Here is a 25,913-nt window from a genome sequence, read left to right as displayed (position 1 = left end):
ATGGAGGTTGGATTTTTGGTAGTGGGGCTTTCGCTCGGATCTGTTCGTCATTTTCTGGAGTTTCCTGGGCGATTTCTTGGCCAAGATTCTTGCCAGGAATTGGTTTCAGCACCTTTCCACTTCGCAACATTACTACATTTGCATTCTGTCTCGAGTTTGGTTCTGTTTGCGACGGCACCTTCCTTTGAGAACTCAATTTCTCAATTGACGCGGTCAATTCTCTTATAGATGCCTTCGTTTCTTTTTGGAAATTAAGAGAGTGCTGTTGAAAATCAAGGAAATTAGCTGCTAATTTATTGACCAAAGTTTTTAGAGAATTGCCTGAATCTTGTGGCTGTTGTGAGACTCGATTTTGGTATGGCTGGTTATATCGTGGATTAGCCTATAACTAAAGTTAGGGTGGTCCCTCCATCCTGGGTTGTAGGTATTGGCGTAAGTCGTATCGCCTTTGTGGTGGCCCAGGAAAATTTCCCACAGCATCTAAATAGGCCATAGTATCGTCACACAGACTCGGGCACGCATCAGTCGTATGTTCAGGTGTAGCACATATTCTGCATACTCGGGTTGGTTTTACTTTTTCTGCAACAAGAGAATTCGCAATATTAGTAAGTCTATCAAGTCTATCCTCAAAGGTAGAATTACTTAGCTGGTGAACCCTTCTAGAGGGTTCAGGATTAGCTTGAAATTGCTGAGAATTTGTTGCCATTGTGGAGATCAAGTCTCTTGCTTATTGGGGAGTCATGTTGACCAATGCTCCTCCACTAGCGGCGTCTGCCATATTCATCTCCATGGGTTTCAGGCCTTCATAAAAGTATCGGAGGAGAGATTGCTCTGTTATACCATGTTGTGGGCAACTCGCATACAACTTCTTAAATCGTTCCCAATAGTCGTACAAAGATTCTACCTTTTTTTTCCTTATTCCCACGATCTCCCTTCTTAACTCAACCGCTCGTGATGCAGGGAAAAACCTGTTAAGAAATAAAGCGAGATAGATCAGCCCAAGTTGTAATGGATCCAGGAGGTAAATAAAATAACCATTCCCTAACTGAATCTGCTAGGGAAAAAGGGAAAGCACGCAATTTAATTTGATCCTCAGTTACCCCCTGAGGTTTCATACTCAAACAAACCATATGGAATTCTTTTAAATGCTTGTGGGGGTTTTCATTTTGTAACCCACGGAAAGTTGACAGTAGCTGAATCAATCCTGATTTTAGCTCAAAATCAGTATCCATAGTAGGATACGCGATGCATAGTGGCGGTTGTTCTGTTGACGCTTCGGCCAATTGTCGAATTGTCTGAGCCATAGGTTGAGGTGCTAAATTAGGGTTTACGTCAACCCTAGTATTAAGCACTTCTTCTGATGAATCGACTTCTACTTTTTCACCTTCAAAAATTTGAGTAGGGTTTTCGTTAACCCTAGACTCTGCTTCGTCGTCGATTCTGATTTCTGGTGGTGGATTACTTTGAGTCCCAACCACCGCTGACTGCTTTTTCTTTAGCTTTGTTTCCTTGCAATTAGCTCTTGCAGTCTTTTCAATCTCCGAATCAAACGCAAGAGTTCCTGGAGCAAATCTGGTCATAAGAAACAAAAAAACAAGATTAGTACGTTACCGATCCCCGACAACGGCGCTAAAATTTGATGCGTTCGTTGAAAGCACCAAAAATATCCTATTCCCTGTAAAATAATGAAAAAGAATAGTAAATGGGAAGTAGGGTTGAATCCTCAGGGATCGGATTATACGAATGCTTGTTTCTCGAAATCCTAAGCAGAATCGTGCCCAAGAAAACCTGCGTGACAGAAAAAATATAAAAAAAATAACAAAATTAAAGATTTGATTTGGAAAAAATAAAAAATAGAATCTAAAGTTGACTCAAATTGTGATTACGAAAATAATAAAAATAATAAAGAGAGTTGAAGGAAAAGAAATTCTTATTGGTAGATTCCAGCCACCAATTGTCTCATTCCGCCTTGGGTTCGATCCTCAGCTTTTAAATGACCCTTCTCAACTCAAGTAAGCCAGTTATAGTGGAAGAGGATCCCTACGACCACCAACTCCAAAGATTAGACTTATGATTTTTAGGGAACCTGACTCTAGCCAGTAATCTATGCTAGATCAATGCTTCTCAATGGCGAATCCCACGCCATTTCGTCTCTTTGGCTCGCCAACCTCTGACGCAGTAAGTTAACGAACCAACTATGCAATCCTTCCAAAACATACAAAGCGGCCGCCTTTGCATATGCTGAAAAGCTTACTTTTTAAGGGCCATAGACGGAAGCGTCAGCCCGTAGTGTGGAGAAACAATGAATACTTGGCGAGAAGGCTAACTACGGATTTTAGGCCTCAAGAACCCTTTTGGAGAATATTGACAACTTTCGGCTAGATAGGTTTTAGTGGCTCATGATAATGGTGGAAAAAGAAATAAATATAAAAAGGGAAAAAGGGAATTTTATTTAAAGAAAATATGAAGAAACAAAAGCCTAAACTTTAAGGGGGAGAGTGTTTACAGAAAAAGATGAACACCAAATAGAGTCACTTCACCCCCTATTTATAGTGCTAGGGAGATAGTCTAATTTAACTTAAATTTTAAAAAGATAAATACATTTAATTAAAGATAAATAAAGATAATTAGAATAAAATCCTAAAATTAAATAATCCTAATAATTATCTTAATATTAATTATCCTAATATAAATAAAATGGAGTCTTATAAAATAAAATCTCTTCTTTTTGCATTTTTAGTCTTTGTGTCTTCCATGCTCGTACTTTTGGCACAATTTTTTTCCTATGTCGCATATCAGCCCATTGTGTCTCCAAATTCGCACTTTTGTCCCTTAATTTTGCTTTTGCCTCCAAATCAGTCCCAAATCGATAAAAAGACATAAATATCTAAAATTAGTAGGGTCAAGCTCAGAATAAACACATGATTAATACATAAAAATACGTTATTCTAGAGCATTATTAGTATTCTGTTATCTGTTCTGATATGATATCTGATTCGACTATGTGCTATGTATATATGTTATTATGATTTTGTATAAGCATTTAAGTGGATTTTGATGATGGAGGAAGCGTTTTCAAGTAGTATTACTATAATTTTGGCGGTTAAACTATATTATATGTTTGACAGCTCAACTGTATATTTAATAGTGGCATACCACCACTTTTCAGTGTGATTGGATGGATTGACTCATGTAGTCCTAATTAGTGTGATTGGTTGGTTGGAGATAGTGTGTAGCTAATGATGATAGGATTTGTTCTGAAATGATATGACATTTTAATTTGATATATGTATATATATGTTTATGAAATTATGACACTCTGATATGATATATGCTTCTAGATATATGACATTCTGATATTTTATTTGCATACGTGAATACTATAAGTAAAACTTTGTTTTGATATTTGCAATTGTGCATGTTGTAGTAAGAAAATTCTTTATATGGGTTAAATCACACATTGAGCTTCTAGCTCACTCTTTCATTTAATATGTTTCAGGTAATCTTCTAACTTAGGACTAGACGAAGTGCGGGAGCTCAGATTGTTTTCTTAGTTAATTAAAAAATGGTGATTTTCCTAAACATCTATTTTGGACTTTTGGGACTATTTTTGGGCTCTTTTTTTTTTGTTTAATTTGTCGATAATTGATTTTTTTGAACGTGATACTGCAAAATCACACGAGTTAACAAAATGGATTCCAATTTTCAAAACTAAAACTCTGAAAATTTTCCACTACAAACTTAAGTAATTTCTTAAGTGTTTTTCTATAAACGAATAAATAGCTTTTAATGAATGTTTGCCATATTTATATTTTCTAAACACTCATTGAAATCAGGAGTTTTCAAACGAGATCAAGTTAAGAGTTATTCTATAAAATAAATTGTACGTAATTTCCAAAATAACATGCAAGTATTTTGCTAAAAATACTTTTTTCAGAATTCTCGGTTTCTAAAGTTAGGATTTAACTTCTGAGTTTTTAAATAAACTAATGTAATCTCTTCATATTCGTTCATAATGACTAGGCTATGTTTAGGGTGTTACATGGGCCAGTATGTCTCAAGACTTAAATCAAGATATCTTGAAACTTGCTTTGTAAGTCTTGAGACCTATACCTAAAAATGTACCAAATGGTCATTTTCATTCTTGATATCTCGAGACCAAATAGTAAAAATGTAAAAAAATGCAACTTTAACCTATGGAAAAAGTGACACCAAATCACACCTACATAAGACCATTATATCACTCGATCATAAAGCATCAATTTGACATCACCAATCACAAAATCGAACACCTTAAGACATAACAACTAAAGCATGACATAAAAGTATACAAAACTAACTATTTACTAGCATTAGAACATGTTTGTACATGATCATATCCCACTATCAAAGTTCACCACATGACTAAAATGTGTTCCAACATAAATACCAACAATTCATAACATCCAAAAGACCCTATTAAACTTTTAATTATCTAGTTACATGCCATTTACAACACAAAACATAAGAGAGCATTATAGAGATGTAGTTGAGCTGAGATGTAAGATCTAGATGCCGCTACTATTTATTGATCAACCAAACACCTAAAGTTACATGTGCACAGAAACAAACAAATTCGCACGTTGAGTATTGAAACTCAGTGGTGCTAACATAATTTGAATTCAACACATAATTATATTAAATAGTAAAACACAATAAGATAACATTAAAGTACATTGCAACTAAAATTTTATTCCAACATAAAAAATCATATAATCATATATCATTTTACAAATTAACCCTCAGGATATTCATGCAACACTCACCATGTGTTAACATAATTAGTTACTGTAACAGCCCATTTTTAGTCAAATCAGAATAGTGGTTTCGGGACCACAAATTCAAGGTTGAAATAATTATTTTATTATTATTTTAATGTTTATAGCATGATAGTATGATTGTGTGAAAGCTTCATTAAGAAATTTTATCGTTTAAGTGTTTAATTTGATAAAAAAGACTAAATTGCGTAAAGTGTAAAACTTGAGTTCTAATAGCTAAAGGTGTCTAATGGCTATGAAATTAAATAGTGCATACCCTTATGTAGTAATTAGAACATTGTTAATAGGAGTGGACATTCTTGGACATCATTTAAGTGATTTTAATGTTTTATAATAAAGGTTATATATGTAATTCAATAAATAAAATCCAAATTAAGTAAAACAAGTCAAATTCTCTACTTCATTTCATCTTCTTCCACCAAAAATAAGAAGGAAAAATCTCCATGGAAGCTATCTAGGGTTCAGCTACTTCCTGGTTAAATTGGTGAGTGATTTTTGTCCCGTTTTTAATAATTTTTATGTTTTTCAGATCGTTGTAGCTTAATCTAGCTAGCCCAGGGACTAATTTGAAAAAATTTTTAAAAGTTTAAGGTTTTTCCATTGATGAATCTATGCGTATTTTGATTTTTAATGATAGAAAATGTATGCTTGTTGTTAGATAAACAACATTTGTAAAGTAATTTTTAGTAAAATTGTCATTTAGCAATTTAATTGAGAAATGTGGAAATTTTGTGGTTAAATTGTGAAATAAATGAAAAATATGGACTGCTATGGTAATAATAGAAATTAGGCTAGCATGGGTAGGGACCAAATTGTATGAATTTTTATTTTTATGAGATAAGGACTGTAACACCTCAAACCCGACCCAGACGTTATGGTCGGATCCGACATGCCACATCGAAGCGTTCAAAGCATTTTATATTGTTGATCCAGAAAAACCTACGTAGTGTTTTAAAAGATAATTTCATTATAGGTTAAAGTGAATGGAAGCTGTGCACCAGGTAGGAAACCGGAAAAGAGAAGGTGAGTCTATCGGACTACTTAAGTACCAAGCTCCCTTCGGATCCAACCCTAGACATGCACACCGCCATTGCCACACCTTAATGTCATGTATATTTCTAGGAAACCGATTTAATTAAGTCATTTTTAGGAAAAGTGATTAATTTTGGAAAATACTTTCATTGCGGAAGCTTTGCTTGTTGTCGTGTTATTTTGAAATCAATTGTTGTTTTTTTTAAAACGCGCCCTAAAGCTATCCAATTTCAACAGTTAAAATAAGCAATACCTATCTTAGTAATACATATTAAAACCATCAAAAATAATTAAGCGGCCTTATTACATTTAAAACTCAAAACTTCAAACGTAAATAAAAGGATGTCCAGTTCACCGAAGAAAATCAAACTTTCGAGCGGGTGGCCACTCAAATTCCCTCACGACTCCAAGCCCACTATGGTTGGGGATTACTGCGTGGATGAAAATAAAAGGGTGAGTTTAGGAAACTCAAGTGTAAGGAAAACCCATTCAAAGCCCAAGTCACTTAAGCCTATTGGGCCTAAGCCCATTCAGTAATAAAGATATTGGGCGAGCCCTTTCAGATTATAATAAACGGGCCTTAGCCCTTATTCAGATAATAATGGGCCCATAGGCCCATTTCAAAATACATGCAACATCAATAAACATATGCAAGCCCATTTGGGAGACTACTCAACCCACCAACCACTACACTCCATCCGTACCAGCCATACACTCCATGTGGGAATAGCTCAACCCACCCAAATTTAACACTCCACAATTGCGCCCTTTTGCTCAGCTTATCAATAAATTGAGGCAAAGCCTCCAGTATGTGGACAAGCCACTTTTAGTACTTCCTCCGTCAATATCCCAATCCCATGCATCAGATAATAACAACATGGCATGCAGTAAATAACAACAGTCAAACATGCATTTAGGTCAATTTAACCCTAGGGGTATTTCGGTAATTTATCTACTAGGGGTAAAACTGTAAATTTTCCACTTTTAAAGGTATTTCAGTAATTTATCTATTTTAGGGTTTTTCATGCATATTCCTACTTTTCACGTACTAACGTAATCACGCATCGAGGGTTCTTACGAATTGGGCCGTTGGCCCATCATTCCAATTTTGGCCCATTAAGCCCAAAAATATCGAGGGCACAGAAATTATGCACTTTGCAGTCCAAATTTTGCAGCTTACCAAAAACATTAATTGATTTACCTCACGAGCATTCGCACACTCGCAAATCTACAAAATATAGGTTTTCGACATTTCGGCTTTTCGACTTTTGCCGATCCAGACTAAGAAAGAGGGTGTTAGTTACACACCTGTTTGCGATGATATGCTGACGAGATCCACACACGAACCGCCAACAATTGGATTACTAACACGTTAATCTAACTATTCAAATAAAAACTACGTATTAACCCCTTACAATATTCGGCCAACCACACCTACAGATCATAGTAAGCTTATAAGAAATCAATAAGCAACTCATTAACAAATTTTTGTCAATGTTTACCACATAATCATAATTTCACTGCAAGCTGTCTTCCTGAGCAACAGTCACTAAATCATTTATAACTGGAGCTACGAAACTCCAAATCAAGTGCCGTTAATTTTCCCTGAAAATAGACTCATATATCTTATATCCATAAAATTTTCAGAATTTTTTGTTTGGCCAATCAATACCAGATTTTTCTCAAAGTTTCACATGTTTCACTGTTTGACTAATCTGACCACTCTTCATTACGAATCAAATTTCTCATTGTACAGAATTCAAAATATGTTCTCGTTTATTTCATTTGAAACTAGACTCAACAAGATTTAATTACATAATTTTTTCAGCTTCTAACTCATCTCCCACAATTTATGGTGATTTTCCAAATTCACGTTACTGCTGCTATCCCAAGCAGATTTATTACCAAATCACTCTTTCACACCTAACTTGCATGCTTGTTATTTAAACATGTATATCACCAATCAATCATCACATATCTATGATTTTACTTAAGTATAATCTCCATTTCATCATTTTAAAGCACAACATGTTAGCCGATTTTTCCCTTTAGCATCTAAGGCACATGCATGCTCATTTGTTTGGCTCAACTTCACCTATCTTCCACTTTTCATCAAAAGAACATGAAACAACAACCATTTCCTTCATTTTAATTAATGACTAAATGATCACAACACAACTAAAAACCAAAATATGCTTCAAGAGTTAAGGTAGAATCAAGAAGAACTCATGAACATCAAGATAGAAGCAAACTACCATGAACTTACCTTCAATTTTCTTCCCCAAGTGACCGAACATTCAAGAGCGTTCTCCTCTCCTTTCTCTTCTCTAACTTTCGGCTATGATGAACAAAGATGGACAAAACTTTGTTCTTTTCACCCCTTTTTCTTTTAATAAAATTTCATATTTCATCCATTTAATTCTTTAATACAAAAGACATGAAATTTCCATCATGGAACATTTACCTAACCCATTATCATGGAACATTTACCTAACTCATTATCAATTTGTATCAATTTGTACCATAAATTATGGATATCAAGTGCACATTTTGTCTACAACAACATGATGGCTGGCCACTTCCTGTAAAATGGGAGGTTTGTCATGCAAATCCTCCTATTTTGCACTCCTATTTATTTGGCCACTTCAATTTAGCCTATAGCATTTTCAAACATTTTCACATAGGTTCTATTTCATAATTTCACTCACAAATGACAAAATTAAAGCATGAAATTTTGCCAACATTCACAGAATTCCCGAAAATTGGGGCGTTACAAGGACTAAATTGTAAAAATGTTGAAATATTAGGGGCAAAAGTGCAAAGTTACCTTAATGTGTATTTTGGATTAAAGTGAATAGAATGATAATTAAACAAGTTAATTTTGATTATATTTAGATCCAGAAAACTAAAATTCGGATTTAGATCGGGGAAAAAATAAGGTTTTGGACTAGTCGATCCGTTTCGTCGTTTTAGCGATCGAGGTAAGTTCATATGTTAATAAGCATTAATATAATTGTGTTTTAAATGATTTATTATTAAATAATTTGTGTATATGAACTTTTGGATATAATCAACGAAGATTCAGCATTGAGAAATCCCGTTTGAACCTTAGGAATAGTTTAGGATACGAATGACATATCATTAAGGTTTATGTGATTTGGGTGCAGGTCCGTACGTCCTACCGGTGGCTGAGTTATCCGACATGTGTTGCAGATTCTCGTCAGCTTATGTGAGCAGCATCGTGTAGCTTCGTCATGACAGTCAGCTTGTGTGAGCAGACCCATTGATAGCTCGAGAGTGAGCATTATATATGATATGAGATTGAGAGAGCTTCGGCTATGTATTTGGCACTTAGGGTGCGAGATTTCTCGATTATCTGATAGTATTCTGAATGGTTCAACGAGTATATTAGAGATACGGATGAGTATGAGATTGATACGAGATGGTACAGGTATGTACATGAACCGTACTAGTATTGAATTGAAGAAATTGTGAAAATTCATATCTAACCTTGTGAATAAATTATGTGATAGGTTTGCGTATCAATATGAATTATATCATGATATATTAAATTTCTTAAATTGTGTATGTATAGTAAGATGAGTTTATTATTATACAAACTTACTAAGCTTTATAGCTTACTTTGTTTACTTTTCTATGTTTTATAGTGAATATCGAAGCTAGCTCGGATTTGGGAATCGTTAGAGACCTCATCACATTATCAAACTATCTCTTTGGTACTTTTGAATCTATGTATTTTGGTTATATGGCATGTATAGGAGCTTTGGTCATTCTGGTATAGTTTGGAAATGGATTTAGCCATATGTGTTGGCTTGTAAATATTGAATGTTTTGTTATGTTTTTGGCCATGTGATTTGGCTTATTTTGGTTGCTTTGGTTCTGTATATATATATATGTGTGTAAATGACCTTTGTTATGCATCTTGGTAATTACTATATAAATGCTTGTGGAGTATGGTTGTTGTGAATTGGTATGATTGTGATTTAGGTAATGGGATGCATAAATGAAAGTGATCATTTAGGTGATTTGAGAATGTGGAATTGGTATGAATTGAATAGTATATTGTGGTATTTGTGTGCCTTGTAATTGGTGGTATTGAAATGGTATGAATTATGCTTGGATGAGGTTGGTTGAATGCCTATTTATGCCATATTATGTGCCAATTGGTTTGGTGTAGGGGTGGGCTATTTGGGTGAGCAAAATGGCTTGGCAAATAGCCTATTTTTGTCCACACGGGTAGAGAAACAAGCGTGTGTCTCAGCCGTGTGTGACACACGGTCAAGTGACACGGTCGTGTGTCCCCTAGTGTTTATTTAGAAATCAAGTCAGTATGCTCTGCACGGCCCAGCACACGAGCGTTGACTTGGTCGTGTGGCATAAGTCAGTATACCCTACAGGTTTGGCACGGCCTAGCACACGGTCTGGTACACAGGCGTGTGAGGCCATTTCGAAGGGCACACGGGCAAGTCACATGGGTGTATGGTTAGCCGTGTGACCCAAGTCAGTGAGTTACACAGGATCGGCCACGGGCTGGGACACAGCCATGTGATCCCATTTTGAATGTCCACACGGCCTGTGATACGAGCGTGTCTTTGGCCGCGTGTAACACACGGCTGGGCCATATGGGCATGTGTCCCATGTATTTTAAAAAATTTTCTAAGTTTTCTAAAAGTTATCTGAGTTATCGGTTTAGTCCCGAACCACTCCTAATGCATGATTCGGGCCTCGTAGGCTCGTATTAGGGACAATATATATGTTTGTGAATGATTTATATTTGAAATAGAAAAATGTATGAGAAATGTATGTTTAATTGTGTAATAAGTCCAGTAATACCCCGTAACCCTATTCTGGCATGGCATTGAATACGGGAGAAGGGTGTTACAGTTACGATATTAATGAATCATTTTGTTTTTCAAATATTATACTATCGATGCACTTTTAGGTTATTTGCATCTGATCTCATATATCACAATCAATTCATTTTTGCTATTCTTTTCCACATTTTATTATCACATCAAATTCACATTTTAATTTCACATTTTGACCCATATTAACTGATTCAGACTCAAGAATAGATACACGGATTAATCCACCAACACACCAGAATAAACACATCAATGCTGACCAAGCACAAATGCACTGATACCTACAACCACACAAGTATACGCTTGTACCCGCTAGGTATTTGAGCTAGAGACACATTCTCAACCTTTAGGGTATTAGAGAATTATCAAATAGTAATACACACTCAACACTAAAGTTCCCTCTGATATAACAAACCCTATAGCATGCCAACTATACCCGTAACTCTATTTGACACCGTTAATAGGGCATTTTTCATTACCAATCATCATTAAATCATATTCAAACATAATTAATATCATGATATTGCCATAAGAAACACATGCTTTTAACATGTACTAGCATTTCAAAGTGATCAAGTACAACATATATTTCATGTCTTTATCCACCACCAATAGTTTATACATTTAGTTGATTAATAAATCATGTAGTGAAAACAAATTATGAAAGCACAAATCGAAAATACTCCTCATTGATGGCTTTTACTTTCCTTTATCTTTTAACATCCTAACGTCATCTTTGACTACGTTTGATAATACAGTTATGGAAACAACATCAGTTACACAATCAAACATACAAGCCATTAAGAATCAAACATGAAAATGCATTTTCTCAACTTAACTTGCTGGGCTTTTAATATTTAATTTTTTCGTAACTCTCGATTCTAAATCCAACTTTATAAATATATTAAAATAACCTCAAACTGTCTAAAAAAACATAATTATTTTCAAAGATGTTAGCACTACCAACCAAATATTCTTCTATGGCTATGTAATTAAAACCTTAACAATTCACATTTCTAATACATGGGTCATTTATATTTATTCACTTAAAGCTAGAAATTCATCAAATATTAAAGGAAAAATCCCCCTTACCTTACGGATTAATGTTGGGCAATGAGAGAAAAAGACCATGCAAAAGTTTTCTTCATTCTCTCTTTGGTTTCCTTGGCCAAATGAAGAAGAAGAGAAAATATTTTTTCCTCTTTCACTCCTTTTCCATATTATTATTATTATTAAATGGTTATAATTTCAACATAAAATGATTAGTGGGATTTGGTTGTGATCATGTTAATCTTCTAACCATGTTTTAATGGCAGCTTAATTATAATTGAGGAACTTGATTATTTCCTTTTCCTAATCTCCCTAGTTTAGGTCACTTACAATATAATCTCTATACTATATTTAACAACTTATCTAATTTAGCCATTTAATAAATCAGTACTATAATTTCGCACTTAACGCATATATTCATTGATTAAAAATTTCAACTTACTTATTTTATAAAATTCGATTTCGAAATCGCATTTTTTCTACTTCAGCTAAAATTGGGTCATTATAAATTCATTTGTGTGACAATTTTAATAAAATATATTTACTTAGAAGTCGTGTAACAAAAAAAAAAAAGAAGACCAAATGCTCAAATTGAGGTCAACCTTTTTGTGAGTTGCTCACGTAAAGGTCTAACCTTTCAAATTGATCAAATAAAGGTCAAACATTTTCAATGCTACTTAAAATATATTTATTTTCTTATTTTCTTATTTTCTTTTAAAACGATATCTAACTCAAATGCAATGTGTTGCACTTTAAACACATTAGCATTCACCTAATTTTTGTTTTACAAATTGGGTGAAGTGCGTGAAAAGTCTTTCTTTGACCATTATTTGACCGTTTAAAAGGTTTGGCCCTTAATTGAGCAATATCTAAAAGATTTTGTCCCAATCTAAGCATTTAACCTAAAAAAATGACACTGGTGATAAACATGAATTTAGTAGAAGAATTTTATAGGTATTAGTAATTGGACTTGCATTTCTAAATTTGAAAATTAGGACTATATTCTTGAAAATAAAAACAGGGGACTAAATTCAAATATACAAAAAGTACAAGGACTTAGAGTATAATTGTAAAAAAAATGTGAATCTCCTCTTTCATAAACCTTTCTACTCAAAATCAAACTCTCTTCGTATAATGTCCCAAAATTTCCAGTACAATATTTAGTATTATTCCATGAGTCGCTATTGTGAGAATTTTGAGGAATTTCGAAAAAGAGACCAATAAAAAGAGAATTTTTAAAGGAATTCAAATGATTTATGATTAGAAAACAATGAAGTAAAATTTGTATATAAAAATGTGAAAATGATTAAATTGAAAAGTTGAAAAAATAGAAGGAATGAAGTGTAAAGTGATAAATGGGAGAAATTATGGATTGATCATGGTTTGTTGATATCAAGATGACATGGGAAATGTATTTTTAACAAGAAAAAAGAGTCTGGATTAATTTGAATAAAATGAGAGAAAAATGGATTAAATTACAATTTTTCCATTTTAGTCTAGAAAGGAATAAAAACACAATTTTTGCATGGTTAGGCATGATTATGAATGTTGATGATGTTATGTGTAGATTTAATGTGTTAAGTGTGTTGTAGGGGTAATAATTAAATGAAGTAAGAAGAGAAAGGGGGAAAAGTGTGATTCCCCATTAAAAAATAATAATTGTTACTTCAATTTTGTTGGATGAATTTGGAAAAAGTTTCGCCTTAAATTTAAATCCTTTAGCTTAATTGTTTAGATGAGATTTTGCTGTTGATTTTAATCTTCTTTAATCAATTAACATTATATAAAATTTAACACTAGTGGGCCAAACCCCAAAATTTATTCAATAATAAGATAAAAGAAATGATCCATTAGCTCAAATCCACTTGTGGGCCGAACCCCAAAATCTCTGTAAACCTGCACGGCACAAAATAAAGAATGTCATATCTTCACCACAAATCTTACTTTTTAATTGGAAAATGTTGAAATGTTAAACTTAAAATGACTTTTTTTTTTCTTCCAACTTTATCATATTTTAGGTTGTTATACATAAATATTACACTAAAGATCCTTTTATATATATATATATATTTTTTTTTTTTTTGGGGGTTAGAGTAAGGGAGTCTCACTGTTGGGGTTTTCTCCTCCCTCCCGCCATATTATGTATCTTGGTTCCCTCTTCCACCGGGGAGCACTCTATTGCTTCGCCCCCTTATAAACATCAATTGTTATAATTAGAAATGTTTATGGGTCGAGTTTAACAAAAAAATAGGTCCGTTTTTTAGGCTCAACTTAAAAAATGAGTCTAAAATTTTACCCAAATTCGACCCGAATAAAATGTTAAAATTCGAGTCCGGCCCGATCCATATTAATTTTTTATATAATTTCTTTTAAAAATATAATACATAAAAATACTAAAATATTAAAATAAATATTTTCCAACAAATTTAAAATAAATTAAAAAATATGTATACTTAAATAACATTAAGATAAATATAACTTAAAAGTAAATGTGAAAAATAGTAACAAAATTAACAATAAAATAAGTGTTATAAAATACCCAAATAATAACAATAAAATTGTAGCAACATAATTGTGAAATGGTAGTAAAATAGTGAAAAAAACAACAATAAAATATCAATAAAATAAAATAAAAATAAAAAATTATTTTTTTATATTCGCCAAGTCGAGCTAGGCTCGGGTCAAAAAAGTCTTACATGAGGCCCGACTCGCTTTCTAAATAGGCCTTCTCCTCCCACCTTCTCCTCCTTGACTCTTCATTGTTGATTTCTTGTATCAATATAGGTATAATAAAAAATATATATTTTTATTAATAAATACGATTAACCTTTTTTATATATATAATTAGGGATGGGGAGCTCTCATGCCTACAATATAATACCTTTGTTACTAGACTAAGAGGTTGGTGGCTGTAATTAATCTTTTTTTTTTTGGTACAATAATTGGGTGCGGGGATGGGGTAGCACAGTTTGAACTCGTATCAAATGAGTGTCTGATAAAAAGTTTAACCACTACTGCATACAAGTTAAGATGACTACAATTAATCTTAAAACATATAAATTTATTTAAATAAATGATCAATTGTAATACAAGTTAGAACACGTAAATTTTACATGAGAAACACTTATCTAGATAAACTACAGTAGAGGAGGAAAAATTCACTAATGTTGAACAACGACAATACAAGAGGTTTTCGACTGCGCACATTTTAAGGGTTAAATAACCCTGTTATAATCAATGTCTAATAGAATAAATATAGTTCTATACAGATTTAACTTGTGCGGCATGGCCCCTATTTTACCTCTCTATTTTATTTATCTAACAAATGAGTTGCACATTAAACTTTTCAGACCAGATCAAACGAGATTCAAGTTACACAACTCTAACAATTTATTTATTACTAATATATGTAAAACCTTTATCCATATGTTTACATGTGGGTCGGTTTAGTATTTGTATCCAATCCTCTTGAAAAATAATTTATATATATTTTAACATAAAAATAATTATTTGATACATGAGTTTCTTAACTCTACAAGTTAAAATCAACAAATCATCACATACCCTTAATTAATATTTAAAAATAAAAATTAATTTAATAACACACATGACACCTTTTAATATTGCTTATAAAATTGAAAAAAAATCTACTTTGTATTATTTCCTTCAAATTATTAATTTACATATTAATGCAAGCTAATTGTCTATCCATAGGTGAAAAAAAATCTAAAGCCATCTTTAATTAATGACTATAAATTTAATTTTAATAATTGAAAAAATATAATTCTTTTTAGTTCTAATACTGATATTTTATTTTAAATGTATTCTTTCTATTGAAGATTAAATATTAAAGGTGAGTTTGGATGGGTAATGTGTTTACTTGCGTTAGTGTAAAAATAACAATGATAGTAAGATTAGATATTTTAACAATACTGTAACGTGAGACAAAAAGTAAATTAAACACATCATACCATACCATCCATCCAAATTCACCCTAAGATGATAGAAAGAATGAAGTAGATAAATCATAAAAGATTATAAAACCATACGTAAGCGGAAGTTAACCCTAATTTTTTAATTAATTTAGTGTATGTTCCCCAAATATAAATAAAATAAGCAATGAGAGGCAAAACTCAATAAATAAGGAAAATAATAGGATAACCGCCTCACCTTATAATATATATATATATATATATATATATATTGGGTTGGTTATTTGTTTGTATCAAATTATAAAATAAAATTTAAAGGTTAAAATATGATTCAAAGTTTTATACACTTTGAACATTTGAAATTTACTTCCTTACTTTTATCTTTAGGACTTTAGTTCCCTACATTTTAGATTTAAAAATTCAAGTCAAGTTATTACAACTATTAAAATTCTTCAATTAAATTCACTGGTAAAATGTTTTCAAATTTTAGAAAAATTCACTTTTGAGTTATAAAATTATAAAAAAAATTAATAACATTATAAAAATTTAAACACAAAATTATGTTAGAAATTAAAGTATACAAGTTAAATTTCAAATTTAGGCATAATATAGAGACCAAAATTAAAACTTAACTATTTTTCTATTATATTAAAAAAAGAAAAAGAGCTCCTACCCACATGTCATCAGAAAGAAGGTTAGTGGGATCTTTTTTTTATATATAGTTACTAGTATGGTCTACCTATGCTTCGTATTAGATTAATTATTTGCTTGTGTCAATTTATAGAGTGGAGTAAAAATTTGAATATTAAAATATACTCTAAGTCCTTATACATTTCATATATTTGGAATTTAGTCTCCCTACTTTTAAGAATTTAGCCGTTATACTTTTTAGATTTAAAAATTTGCTTTGGATTATATATAACAACGCAACATTTTAATCGAAAAGTTTACAATATTAACTATTTAGATTAATTAATAATATTATAAAAATATAAAAATCAAATTATATTAAAATTAAAAATTAATGATTAAAATTTAAATTGAAGTATAATAAAAGTACCAAATCTAAAATTTAATAAATTTTTATAATGCGAAGAAAAGAAGAAGAAAGCATCAATGTGTCTCTTTGTATGATTAATATCCATAACTTAATTTATAAAGTTATTAAATATCCATTATATATATATATATATATATATATATATATATATGGAGGATCCACTTACACTTATGTAAAAGGTGTAAAATTAAATTACACATTTCTATATCTTTTTGTACAAATAATATTTTAACAATCTAACCATTAAATTTATCATGTATATAAATTTTAAAAAATTCATTATCTCTATTATATCAATTTAAAATATTATATATTAATATTATTGAATGAGAATAAATTTATTAGGTAAAATATAAGTGTAAATGGATTATATGTATAAAAGGGAGAAAAGGTTATTGTTTTATTAGAAATGGAATTTAGTACAGGGATTACTGAAACACGTGAATATGAAAATAATTATAAATACCTTTGTTTAAGAAACACAGGATCCGAGGCTCTCTTGCCTCTCCCACTCAACTCATCCATAAGCCTACGCTTCTAAATTCCATTTGTAATAAAACAATATGGTTCTCCCTTTTATATATAAAATTAATTATTTTTCGGCTAAATTATTAGTAAGTTTATATTTTGGTTATTTAATTTTAAAAAGTTATAAAATAGTTATTAAATTATTTAAATATTTTCATTTAAGTCACTGAACTATTTGAATCTTTTTATTTAAGTCACTGGGCTATTAAATATTTTTTTAAAAAGTACGGCTAGCGAGTTTTAAGTGACAATTCGACGATTAATACGATGGATTAGTACAATCGGCTAGTAGAAGAACATAAACTAGATCTAAGTCAATCTGACAATCAGTGTCGGATTGAAGAAGAAAACAACTTAGATTTTGGTTCGCAGATTTGTGATGCTCAAAGTTGTTTCACACACAAAAAAAACTAAATTTAGAAAAGAAGTGGAAGGAGAGCTTGCGATTGGTGCAAGTAGTGCAAATAAAGAAGGTCATAAAACAACGACTTTATCAGTCTAGTGACTTAAATGAAAACTTTTGATAGTTCGGTAACCATTTTGTATCTTTTTTAAGTTACATGACCAATATGTAAACTTATTAATAGTTTAGTGACCTTGGTGTAGTTTACTCTTATTTTTTGGGTTGAATTGTACGTAACAATTAAAATGTTAAAATATGTTCTAAGCCCCTATACACTTTGTAGGTTTAGAATTTGGTCCCCCAACTTTAATTTTCAAGAATTTAACTTCTCAACTTTTTAGATTTAAACACTCATTTGAATTCGTCATTATAAAATAATTTTTATTGGAATAGTGTTCTCAAAAGAAATTAATATCAGTATTGATATTAACTATTTAGACTAATTAATAACATTATAAAAGTAGAGATCAAATTATGTTAGAAATTAATATATATATATATATATATGAATCTCAAGTTTTAGTACAGTTAGGGCCAAAATTAAAATTTAACCATAATATTATAATGTAAAGAAAATGCAAGGAAAATCCAAAAAAAAAAAAAAAAAGGAAAAAAGAGAAGAAAGTTACATGTCAACCTCTACAATCTTTGAGATATTCAAAATACATATAATTACGTATTATTTTAATCGAAAAATTAATAATATTAATTATTTAAACTAATTAATAACATTATAAAAATATAAAGACAAAATTATGTTAGAAATTAAAGTATAAAAATTAAATTTTAAATTTAAAAATAATAGAGATCAAAATTAAAACTTAATTAATTTTCTATAATGTTAAAAAAGAAAAGAAAAAGGGCTCCTACCCATGTGTCAGCAAAAAGAAAGTCAATTACTAGTATAGTCTAATCACACTTTGTATTGGATTGGTTATTTTATTTGTGTTAATTTATAGAATAGAGTAAAAATTTGAAGATTAAAATATACTTTAAATTCTTATGCACTTTTTATATTTGGAATTTAGTCTTCCTACTTTCAAGAATTTATCCTTTCTACTTTTCAAATTTAAAATTTACTTTTGCATTATATATTACAACGTAACATTTTAATCGAAAAGTTTACGATATTAATTATTTGGATTAATTAATAACATTATAAAAATATATTGATTAAACTATACTAAAAATTAAGTATAATGATTAAATTTTAAATTTAAGTATAATAAAAATATCAAAATAAAATTTAATCATTTTTATAATGCGAAGAAAAAAGAAAAAAGCATCATCGTGTCTCTTCTTTTTATAAGATTAATATCTACAACTTAATTTATAGAATTATTAAATAGATATAGATATGAAATATCCATCAAATAGAGAGAGAGAGACGGATTCACTTATACATCTTTTTATATTATTAATATTTTAACGATTCAATCATTAAATTTATCGATGTAATAGTCATTATTATGTATATAAATTTTCAAATTGATTCGTTGTCTTCATTATATCAATTTAAAATACTATATATATTAATATTTATTGAACGATACATATTTTTTACTTAAAATAAAAAATTATGATTTTATATTAAATTTATATATATAAATAAAATAATAAACTTAATTATTAAATCATAGTGGAAATTAAATTGGAATTTAAAAGAGGGGATAAGCAAGAAGATAGAGTGAGAGAGCCTCGGATTGTGTACAAAGTCCACAGTTATTAATTAATGAAACACGTGAATATGAAAATAATTATAAATAAAGACTTGGAGGAAATAATTAATAAACTTAAAATAATTAACAAATACCTTTGAATTATTTGGTTTACGAAACACAGGATCCGAGGCACTCTTCCCTGTCCCACTCAACTCATCCATAACTTCATTTATAAGCCTATGTTTATCCTCTTTCCTTTCTAAATTCCATTTGTAATCATACAATATGGTTTGAATTAATTATTTTCTACTATCAACTTTAAAAATTATAAAATAATTATTAAATTATTTAAAAATGTTATTTAAGTTAATGAATTATTTTGAAATTTTTATTTAAATCAATTGCAATTAAGTATTTTTTAAAGTACGGCTAACGAGCTTTAAGTGACAATTCGATGATTAGTACGTTGGATTAGTACCAAAATTGACCTGACAATCAGTGTCAGATTGGAGAAGAAAGAAACTTAGATTTTGGTTCACAGATTTGTGACTTTCAAAATTATTTTATAAAAAAAACCCTAAATTGTAAAAAAGAAGGGGAGGGAGAGCTTGCGATTAGTACAGGCAGTGCAAACAAATAAGGTCATAAAACGACGACTTTATCAGTCTGGTGACTTAAATGAAAACTTTCGAATAGTTCAATGACAATTTTGTATCTTTTTGAAGTTGAGTGACCAAAACATAAACTTATTAATTGTTTAGCGACCTTGGATGTAATTTACCCTTATTTTTTGGGTTGAATTATAGAGTAACAATTAAAAGGTTAAAATTTGTTATAAGCCCCTATATACTTTGTAGGTTTAGAATTTAGTCCCCCAACTTTAATTTTCAAGAATTTAACTTCTAAACTTTTTAGATTTAAAAATTTAGGTCAATTTAATCACGGTTAACATTTTTCTATTAAACCAACTGATTTGACATTTTGAAATTAAACAAATATTCACCTGGTAGTCATGTACAATAATGTTGAAAATGGTTATGTGGATTTTTAAAAAAAAAAATTCATTCGAACTCGTGATGATAAAATAATTTTTTGTTGAAATAGTCATTCTTAAAGATCTTATTCGAATAGTGTTATTAAGAAAGATTGACATCAATATTTTGATTGAAGTAGCTAATAGTATGAATCATTTAGACAAACTAATGACATTATAGATTAAAATTTGAAAAGCAAGGCAAACCTAAAAAAAATGAGAAGTCATGTGTCAATCCTCAAAACCCTTAGGGCATTTAAATTATATATAATCACGTAACATTTTAATCGAAAAATTAACAATATTAATTATTTGGACTAACTAATAACATCATAAAAATATAGCAACCACATTATGTTAGAAATTAAAGTATAAATGTTTAATCTCAAATTCAAACATATTTCTAGAGGGACCAAAATTAAAATATAATCATTTTTTATAATTGATAAAAAAAAGGAGTTACCAATTAAGATCCACTTTATTATTTTTTATCCGTTAATATTCAATATAAATATTATCACCATTCAAATGTATAGAACCATTAGTAGTGGAGCCAAACCCAAGAAAGAGAACCCTCGTGAATTAGTGCTACACTGTCCTGCTTTTCTGTTTTACAATATAATATAATAGTTGAATTACAATTTTGATCCCTTTTACCATTTTTTAATTATAAAAGGCCTTAATAGGACACGTGTCCTGCTTATTTTTACATACAATATAATGGTTCAATTATAATTTTGATCCCTTTAACATTGTTTCTCATTTTTTACATTATAAAATGATGGTTCAATTGCAATTATGATCCCTTCAATTTTCCTAGTTTATATATAATGATCAAATTCTAGTTTTGGTCTCTATACTACGCTCAAATTTGAGATTTTATCTCTATATTTAATTTTGACATAATTTGATACTTTTCAAGAATTATTTATATAATTTATCATAATAATTGGATACAAATAAGTATATTTTATTACTTAGTGATTATTTTATTTTGAAATTATATTATAAAGTTATTGATTCAGGTGTGTCATGTTTTAATTTTATTGCACATATTTTAATATCAATTTATCTCATATTTTATTAATTTAATTTCATAAAATATTAAAATATAAAATAATATTTTAACTGACAGTTATTCAATATAATTAAAAATAATAATTAATTATTAATGTTGTGAGGTATACAATCTAGAAATATATAAGGTGATGTCGTTATCCTATCCTTTTCCTTAGATATTTATTGAGTTTTATCATTGGGCTTTGGAGAAGACTTATATGCTAAATTAATTAAAAGATGTAATTATTGTAAATTAAATGGATGTTATAACCCCTTTTAAGCATATTAAAGTAATGAGATAAAACTCTTTACTTAATTTATAATCAAGAGATTATTAAATAGAGTAATTAAGAAACTTTAATTCATTCAATGTAATACCTTTATTAATTGAATGTAAATGAACTTATAAATAGCACATTATGAATCGAAAATAAAATAATGAAATTCTCTCGTATTTTTATCCTCTTTTATTTATTATTTTATTAATTTTTCTATAACACGTTATCAGCACGAGTTTTCATGAGTTCATAGTGAAGTTCACGTCATTTCGACTTTATATAATTTGCCCGTATAACTCTGTTAAACTATATACGGTATAATATTTTCATAATTCTTTTATTTTATTTTCTAGATGAAATATTTGCTTTGGGTAACATTTGCACATTTATTTTTACAACTAAAATCTAATAATGATAATTATATATACATATTTTTTATTTAAAGAAATTTCAATTAATTTAATTTGTTTTAAGTTATTATTATGACTATTCTGTTTATGCCAATATTTGACATACATATTATTATTTAGCAAATTTGGTATATATAATTGAATTATTTTACGATTGAGAATACTTATTAATTTGCTAATATTTTTTTTATTTTGATTCAAGTGATTATAATATCAAATCTTGCCAAACTTGAATTTGCGGCCTTAGACATCTCAGGCAAGAACTATTTGTCATGGGTGTTAGATGCTGAAATTCACCTAGATGCTAAAGGTCTAGGAAATACTATATTAGCAGATAAAGAAGCATCTAATCAAGACAAGGCAAAAGCAATGATTTTCATCCGTCATCATCTGCATGAAGGATTAAAAGTGAAATATCTCACTGTGAAAGACCCTCTTGAGTTGTGGAAAAATTTGAAAAAACGATTTGACCATCAGAAAACTGTGATACTCCCTAAAGCTCGTTATGATTGGATGCACTTACGGTTGCAAGATTTTAAGACTGTAAGTGAATACAATTCAGAACTTTTCAAAATTAGTTCTCAACTAAAATTATGTGGAGAAAACATAACTGATGAGGACTTGTTAGAGAAAACATTTTCAACCTTTCACACTACTAATGTGCTCCTGCAGCAGCAATACCGTGAAAAAGGTTTTAAAAGGTATTCTGAATTGATTTCATGCCTTTTGGTGGCTGAACAAAATAATGAGCTATTGATGAAAAATCATGGAATTCGTCCCACTGGTTCTGCACCATTCCCCGAAGTGAATGTAGCAGTACACAATAATTATGAAAATAGAAAATATAGAAGTCGCGGCCGTGGTCGTGGACGTAGTGAGGGACGTGGTCGAGGACGTATTAGTAATCGCTATCATGGTGGTCATAACAATGATACTTCTAACCACCAGAAAAAGAATAACAATGAAAGACAAGAAAGAAGTGGTCAAAATAATCCTTTAAAGATTGTTGAGAATATATGCTACCGATGTGGTATGAAAGGGCATTGGTCACGTACCTGTCATCCGTCTGAGCATTTAGTGAAACTTTATCAAGCATCCGTTAAAAGGAAGGGAAAGCATATTGAGACAAATTTTATATCCCAAAATGATGAAATAGAGGCAAAAGATGAAGATATTCACTATAATAATAAAACTGACCATGCCTACGAGGATGATAAATTTAATGACCTTAATAATATAACTCACCTAGATGTCGCAGATTTCTTTGAGAATTATTAGAAAAATTGATGTTATTTTGACATTTTTTAAGTATATTTTGTTTTATTGCATAAAAAATAATTTATATATTTAATAAATATTTGTAATGTTTCTCATATTATATTTTGTTTGTTTTTATGAAGAATATGAATATTCAACAAAATTTCGATAGACCCAAAATCAATGAAGACATGTGTCTTGCAGATAGTGCTACAACACATACGATACTCAAAGATAAAAAATATTTTTCTCATTTGACAATGAGTAATGCCCATGTTAATACAATATCGGGTAGTTCAAAACTTATTGAAGGCTCTGGAAGAGCTATTATATTATTACCTAAAGGTACAAAATTTATCATTGATGATGCTTTATATTCCACCAAGTCTCAAAGAAATTTATTGAGTTTTAAAGATATTCGTCTTAATGGATATCATATTGAGATTATGAATGAGAAAAATGTTGAATATCTATATATTACAAATGTTGAATGTGGAAAGAAATATATTTTGGAAAGGCTACCTGCTTTTTCATCAGGTTTATATTATGCACATATTAGTACAATTGAATCATATGTTACTACAAACCAGAAGTTTGTAGAACCACATACGTTTACTATTTGGCATGACCGATTAGGCCATCCCGAATCTATTATGATGCGAAAAATCATCGAAAATTCAATTGGACACCCATTAAAGAACCAAAAGATTCTTAAATTCAAGGATTTATCTTGTGTCGCTTGTTCTCAAGGAAAATTGATTATTAGACCATCACTAGCTAAGGTTGGGATTGAATTTCCAACATTTCTGGAACATATTCAAGGTGATATATGTGGGCCCATTCATCCACCATGTGGACCATTCAGATATTTTATGGTATTAATAGATGCATCTAGTAGGTGGTCACATGTATGCTTATTATCGACTCGCAACCTGGCGTTTGCGAGACTACTTGCTCAAATAATTCGATTAAGAGCACAATTTCCAGATTATGCAATCAAAATTATTCGTCTTGATAATGCTGGTGAGTTTACATCCCAAGCTTTTAATGATTATTGTATGTCAATTGGGATAAAAGTTGAACATCCTATAGCTCATGTTCATACACAAAATGGTTTAGCTGAATCATTTATCAAACGCCTCCAACTAATAGCTCGGCCATTGCTTATGAGAACAAAACTCCCTGTTACAGCTAGGGGATATGCTATTTTGCATGCTGCAGCACTTGTGCGCTTAAGGCCAACAAGTTATAATAAGTACTCCCCATTACAATTGGCTTTTGGTCAGGAGCCAAATATTTCCCATCTTAGAATTTTTGGATGTGCAGTATATGTTCCAATTGCTCCACCACAACGCACAAAGATGGGTCCTCAAAGGAGGTTGGGAATATATGTTGGTTATGAATCTCCTTCTATAATTAAATATGTTGAACCATTAATTGAAGATTTATTTACTGCACAATTTATTGATTGTCATTTTGATGAGACAATATTCCCAACATTAGGGGGAGAGAAAATACAACTGGTCAAAGAAATTACATGGAATGGATCATCATTATCTCAATTAGATCCTCGTACAAGTCAATGTGAACAAGAAGTTCAAAGGATTATACATTTGCAAAACATTGCCAATCAACTGCCAGATTCATTTACTGACCTAAAGAGAATTACAAAATCTCACATACCAGCTGAAAATGTTCCAATACGAATTGATATCCCAATAAGGCAAATTGTTAGTGTAAAAGAAAGTAATCCATGCCTGAAGTGTGGAAGGCCAATTGGTTCCAAAGATAAAAATCCTCGTAAAAGGAAAGGATCAATTATTCAAGATGGTAATATTGTGGAGGCAAGTGCTCCAGAAGAGTCCAAAGATATAACTAATCAAAAAACCCCAGAAGAGGTTCAGGTACCTGAAAATGGTGATAACGAAGAAATCTCAATAAGTTATGTTACTTCAGGAAAAAGATGGAACCAAAAAAATATAGTTGCCGACAACAATTTTGCATATAATGTTGCTATTGAAATAGAAAAAGAAATTGAGGATCCTGAGCCTAAATCTTTTGAGGAATGTAGAAATAGAAAAGATTGGCCAAAATGGAAAGACGCAATTCAAGCAGAATTAAATTCACTTTCTAAACGTGAGGTTTTTGGACCTATAGTCCAAACACCTAAATATGTAAAGCCAGTAGGATATAAATGGATATTTGTGCGAAAACGAAATGAGAAAAATGAAGTCGTAACATATAAATCACGACTTGTAGCACAAGGATTTTCGCAAAGGCCCGGCATTAATTATGAAGAGACATATTCTCCTGTGGTGGATGCAATCACGTTTAGATACCTTATTAGTTTGGCAGTACGTGAAAAACTTGACATGCGTCTAATGGATGTTGTTACAGCCTATTTGTATGGTACACTTGATAGTGAAATTTATATGAAAATCCCAGAATGATTTAAAATCCCTGAAGGATATAGAGTTTCCCGGGAAAATTGCTCAATCAGATTAAAG

The 25,913-nt window shown here is 30.4% G+C and overlaps 1 protein-coding gene across 1 annotated transcript; it reads left to right on the top strand.

Annotated features, from left to right (window-relative positions):
* Nucleotides 1-23,427, top strand: LOC128296660 (uncharacterized). The gene is made up of 3 exons (XM_053032099.1): nucleotides 1-154; nucleotides 22,352-22,692; nucleotides 22,822-23,427. Exons 1-3 carry the CDS (start codon nucleotides 1-3, stop codon nucleotides 23,425-23,427), a joined length of 1,101 nt encoding a protein of 366 aa, XP_052888059.1.
* Nucleotides 23,428-25,913: the final 2,486 nt, after the last annotated feature.

Source organism: Gossypium arboreum, chromosome 8, assembly GCF_025698485.1.
Source record: "Gossypium arboreum isolate Shixiya-1 chromosome 8, ASM2569848v2, whole genome shotgun sequence".
Lineage (NCBI taxonomy): Eukaryota > Viridiplantae > Streptophyta > Magnoliopsida > Malvales > Malvaceae > Gossypium > Gossypium arboreum.
The sequence above is the reverse complement of the archived record's forward strand: the minus strand, read 5'-3'. Positions and strand labels throughout refer to the sequence as shown.